The sequence below is a fragment of the Eurypyga helias genome, unplaced genomic scaffold (genome assembly GCF_000690775.1).
Source record: "Eurypyga helias isolate BGI_N326 unplaced genomic scaffold, ASM69077v1 scaffold33570, whole genome shotgun sequence".
NCBI lineage: Eukaryota > Metazoa > Chordata > Aves > Eurypygiformes > Eurypygidae > Eurypyga > Eurypyga helias.
In genome coordinates this window covers 32,676-37,991 of record NW_010226848.1, presented here as the reverse complement: position 1 = coordinate 37,991, position 5,316 = coordinate 32,676, and the positions used below count along the sequence as shown (strand labels likewise).

General features: G+C 51.2%; 1 protein-coding gene across 1 annotated transcript in view; it reads right to left on the bottom strand.

Moving 5' to 3' along the window:
* Positions 1 to 244: 244 nt before the first annotated feature.
* SYT17 (synaptotagmin XVII) overlaps positions 245 to 5,316 on the bottom strand; it is a gene marked incomplete at its 5' end in the record, with an annotated part of 35,974 nt that continues 30,902 nt past the window's right edge. The window contains one exon of the mRNA XM_010154740.1: positions 245 to 441. Coding sequence (XP_010153042.1) covers positions 245 to 441 — 197 coding nt within the window. The remainder of the gene's footprint in view (positions 442 to 5,316) is intronic.

Below are 5,316 nucleotides of genomic sequence, written 5' to 3'. Positions count from 1 at the left end.
GGTGCCGGGTGCGAGCAGCAAGAGGGCCGGCCGGCTGGGCTGCCGGTGGCCCCAGGGGAACGGCCAGGACCTGGTGGGACACGGTTCACGGAGGCCAGTGCGGCCAGTTGGGTGTCAGCAGCCGCTTCAATGCAACGGAGCTGCCGCGGGGTGTGTGTAGGGTGTGAGGTGGGGTGTTCTCAGTCGGTGCTTTATTTTTTTCCCTCGTTTGCCTGTTTGGTCTGGTTGCTGTTAGTCTCCCACCTCATGTTACCTCCAGGGATGCCGGAGAGACGCGGTCGCACTCCTCCCGGGACCGCAGGCTGTGCCACTGCTCCACAGCCGTCCGGTGTGCGTTGAGCATCCGGCGCCAGTGGTTGGACTCGGGGGCGCCCGTCGAGTACTGCCCAATCACGATCCTCCCAATGAAGTCGTTGCTGCTCTTCACGTTGTGCCCGTACACTGGGGAGAGCAGAAACAGAGACAGGTCAAGGCAAAGGCATCGCTCGTCCACCCGGGCCTCTGCCCCTGGGAGGCCAAACGCCCTGCCAACACCCCCCCACACGCACCAGACACCAGCAGCTTCAACATACAACTCAGCACCTCAAAAACATTAAGAGGCCAAATCAGGAGTTTGGAAGGAATAAGAGAAGCTGCACTAAAGACTGAAATGCAATACAAATAAACAGGACACATCCACGGTTATCATGGTATTTAGCAAGAACAGGTGAAGCAGAATCACAGAATGCTTTGGGTTGGAAGGGACCTTAACAATCATCCAGTTCCAACCCCCTGCCATGGGCAGGGACAGCTTCCACTGGACCAGGTTGCTCCAAGCCTCATCCAGCCTGGCCTTGAAGTAGAAGTACATCACGTAAAGAAATGCTGACAGCTCTGCCTGGCCTTAGCAGCCAAGCAGCCCCTACCTGGGTAAATGAAGAAGCAGCATCTCAAACTGCCCTCCTCCAAATGCAAGTGTCATGACCCATTCCAATGCTAATCAATAGCCTTCCCGACTCAGAGACAGCAATCAAGCATGTACAGGCTCAGTGGGATGTTTATACTGAAGCAATTTTCCATAATTATCGCTGCAGCTACTTGTTAAAAGTCCAGGAAAGCAACTGAGGGACAGACATCAACCCAACACCCCGTCCTTTGGATTAACCCAGTCCCCTGGAACAAAAGATTGCGGGCAGCAGCAAACTCTAATGATGGGCCTGATCCCAGGAAAGCCTGCACGCTCCTGCTGGGCAGGAGCAAAAGGATTTTGTGTTCTCCAGACTGAAGCCCTGCCTGGGCTCATTAGAAAGTTCAAGAAAAGTCTGTGCAAGCCGAAGCCCGGATATCCATTGGCACTGGCTGGAATATTAAGGATTAAAAACCTCCTCAGGAAAGAGAAGGATTTTAAAGAACAGATGTGTGCAGGGGCTCCAAATCCACCCAGGCTTGTGCACCAAGAGCCAGGTCAAAGGGGGAGAGCAGCCCGGCGTGGAGCCATGAGCCTGGCACCAAGCGTAGCCATCGCCGCCCGGCCAGCAGCACCAGCTCTCCAGGGCTGCTGGAAACCAGCACTGGCAGCGAAGCCACATTCGGGAACCCCGAGGACACGCACACCCTTCCCAGGCAGGCAGGGTACTGAGCACGAAGCACTAGACCCCGCTTTTAGCCACCCACCTTTGCCAAGGCTGGGTATTTGCTGTTACATCCTGTGATTAATTAGTGTTATTTTAACGTTCTACACAGTATTTCTGCCATCTCCACACTCTGCAGAGGCTGGTTCCCGGCTGCTGTGCCAGTACGGGAGCTCGCTCCGGGTGGCTCAGGTGTCGCCTGCCAGCGCAGCACCGGAAACACGCCGCGCCAGGTTACATCTCACTTCATACCTTCTGACAGCTCTGACACGCACCGCTTATGGGCAGAGATGCTTCTCCACATCAAATTACCTGGGGTTATTTTTGGCAACAGCAAACTTTCCAATGTCCCAGTCATTCCTCCAAATAATTGCATTAAAAAAAAAAAAAAATCACAGCGAAACTCAGAGCAGTGTCAGTCTACCTTCAAACTGCAGTTAAAAATGAACTGAGGGCACACCCCCCCTGAGGAAGACTGCAGCACTTCTGCTGGTCGCCATCAGTTATCGGGGGGTGATGCCATCAGCCACACGCACCCGAGGGAGTGCCACTGTCAAGCAGACAGGTTGGTGTTATTTGGGAAGCAACCTTCCGAGGATGTGGTGAAGAATTTTAAGCCATCCATCTCCAACTAGTACACAGCCTGCCAGCGTTATTAACGAGTTCTCCCAGAAGGCAATGGATCACAAGTGTAGCTAGCGTGACTATGCTAAATGTCCTGCTATGATTTATTATCCTAGAGAAAACAAATATTGTGATAAAATCACAATCCCCCCAAACCAAATGCCTCCCTAACTTTTTCTGTAAGAGTTTTTTTCTTCTTTGTTTCATCATTTTTTTCAAGAATGAAAGCAGATGAAGCCTAATCCTGGAAGACAATACCAAGTAATTTAAACCATGAAGTCTTAAAGGCCATCAAGGATAAATTAACAGTGAGGAACCACCCCAGGCATACCTAGTCTTCAAAAATAATCCATGTCAGGGTTGTAAAATGAGTAGGTGTGCTAACTGAGGGAACCTGTTAATTTACTGTTGATCCAAGTATTTTGAATTCTTATAAAGCATCTTGCTAATCTCGTGTCGGGTAATTAGCACACTGATTCCTTTAGGGTATTAATGGGCTAACTACACAAGCATTGTTTAGATAGCCCAGAGGTAGACTTAGTGCTGAAGAGCAGGGAAGACATTTTCCAAGGCCAAACACACACAGATGAGAAGAGGTGGCACCAGATTCGACCTCAGTTTTACAAACTTGCAGCTTCACAGCCACAACTTTCTCAGAAGATGAGACCTCTTTGTGTGCCACAAATTCAGCTTCACTGATCAGCTCACAAGCCTTTAAAACTCAAGGACATGCCTTTCTCGGCAGCTAATTGCTTTATTCCACTCTTAAAATGGCCAGTATTTGGTGAGCAAATTTGCGGAAGGTTGAGGTGCACAGAGCTGCTGTGTGGGCCTTACCCAGGAGAAGGTGCTAAAGCAGCGTGGTGAAAATAAGCCCTGTCTTTGCTCACATTCAGGAGCACAATCTTCCCTCTTGCTGTCACTGGTTCTTCCAGGAACTGTTTGGAAAGGAAAACCCTAAGAGCCCACAGCCCAGGCGAGAAGCTGCAAGCGGAGGCTGGCTGCGTCACCAGCTCTCCCGCTGTTCCTTCCTCTGCCGCAGCAGTCTCCCCCGTTCTCGCACAGATGAGGACCCGTTTCCTCCAATGCCGGCGAGCACGCACTGGCCATTGCTCTGATTACACCCTTTACACTCACGACTGACGCTTCCGTCAGCTCCAAAGCCCACAGAAACGGCTAACATCACACTTCTGATACAAAACCCATACGGACCTCTCATGTACCGACCTGGGGGCTCGGGCTCGATCCCGAAATGACGTTCCAGGACACCAGGCGAGCTGCACTCTGTTGCAGGGCTGGCCCCTGCCCTGGCTGGAAGGGGATCTGCTGATGCGGATGAGCCCTCGGGGCAGGAAAGCCCTGCAGAGGGGCCACCAGCCTGGGGATGGGCAGGCTCTGTCAGAGCCCCTCTTTCTGCACACACAAGCGACGTGGAGAGCTGCGTACCATGGCCACAGTCCCACCTGCAGCGGAGCCTACTCCACACAAGCTCATGTCTTCAGCCTTGGGAGGAAAAAGGCTCCTGCTCTTTCCTTTCAGCTTCTTCCACAACAGGTGGAGCCAGCCATTGGGTGCTGCACCTCGCTCTGAGCTCAGGTGTCAGTGCAAATGGACCAAGCTGCACTACCCCACATCTGAGCGTGCCCTTCCAGAGTCTGAAAGGACCTTGGAGTAGATTTCAGATTAAATCTGCTCTTGGCCACAAAAAACCAGTAACTCCATGAGCTGCTCAGAAGCAGAAAATGAGGTAATTATCATTTGGGGTTTTCAGACTGACCTGCACTCTGGTTACGGACAGGTAGATACTGCTTTCTATTTAAGAAACCTATTTTCCTGACAGAAACCACCCACCTGATCTCACAATCTCTTTTTCTACCATCACAGTAATTTACACAATAGCAACATCCATTCTCAGGCAAAAAGCAATTAAGGAAGCAGAGGTCAAACCAATTCCTGCTACAGCTGCTCTTTACTGAGGGATGCATTTGGAAACAGAAAGGCTTCTTTAAAAAAAACCTCTTTATAATAGAAATGTTGAAATATAAAAGAAAACTGGGTTCACTCATGTCCATTAAAAGGGCTGAATTCTTGAGGACAAGCAATGCGATGTAAATAAAACATGTTATATACTTACTGATGCATCGCTACTAAATAACTCATATCAAATTGACTGGGGCCTGGGTGCTACGTGAAACTTTTCCTTGGGGTAGGGATCTGTGTCCTCCCCAGGGCTCCTGCGCAGAGGGGCGGCTGGGTCGCACCCCGGCCCGGCTGCCATGCTCCCTGCAGGGCACAGCGGGCACCAGGCATTGCACAGCCCCCAGCCGCACCCCAGGGGTGGCAGGGACTGCCAGGGGATGCGACGGGACTTGCTGCTCCAACAGCGGGCTCCAGGTGCAACTCCATCCTGAGCTTTCCCAGGTCTCCTACCAACCTTGGTCCTGTGGAATTGCCTTTCCAGCTGACAGTTTTGCCTGCTGCTAAGTAATCTGGCATTTACCTCTGCCCCATGAGATTGCCCAGGTGGCATCAGCCTAGGCACCAGGTCTACCCAAAACACCCTCTACATTCCTCTCTGCGGAGCCTTGCAAACAGAGCACCTGCGAAGGGCATGACTGCAAAGTGTTTGTCATTTATGACAGAAGTGCAACAGTACAATTTAAGCTGGCATTTCAAATGTTAATTCACCCTTTGATTGAACATATTAAGTAGCCTTGAAATGACCAGAAAGGAGCAGTAATTCAGAAAATTTCCTTAATCTAACTTCAAGGCTACCAGTACCATTTATGTGATCGGGGCCAAGCTTTACACAGAGTACCCTGCTCACCTGGGGTCACAAACCAGCAGCACCTCCTGTAAACCCTCTGCCAGACGTGCCCAGCAGTTACGGGTGCGCTGCACCACTGCGTACGGCCGCGCAGTACCTCTGCTGCTGCTGGAGCACCTACTGCAGCCTCTCTGGGAGCAACGGGCAGAAAAACCTCAGCGCACTGGACTGCACAGATCATTTAACTCTCCTTCAGACACCTACATCAGTTACCTGCAACACAATTAAAACCATTTACCTCTGAGAAAAATGTAA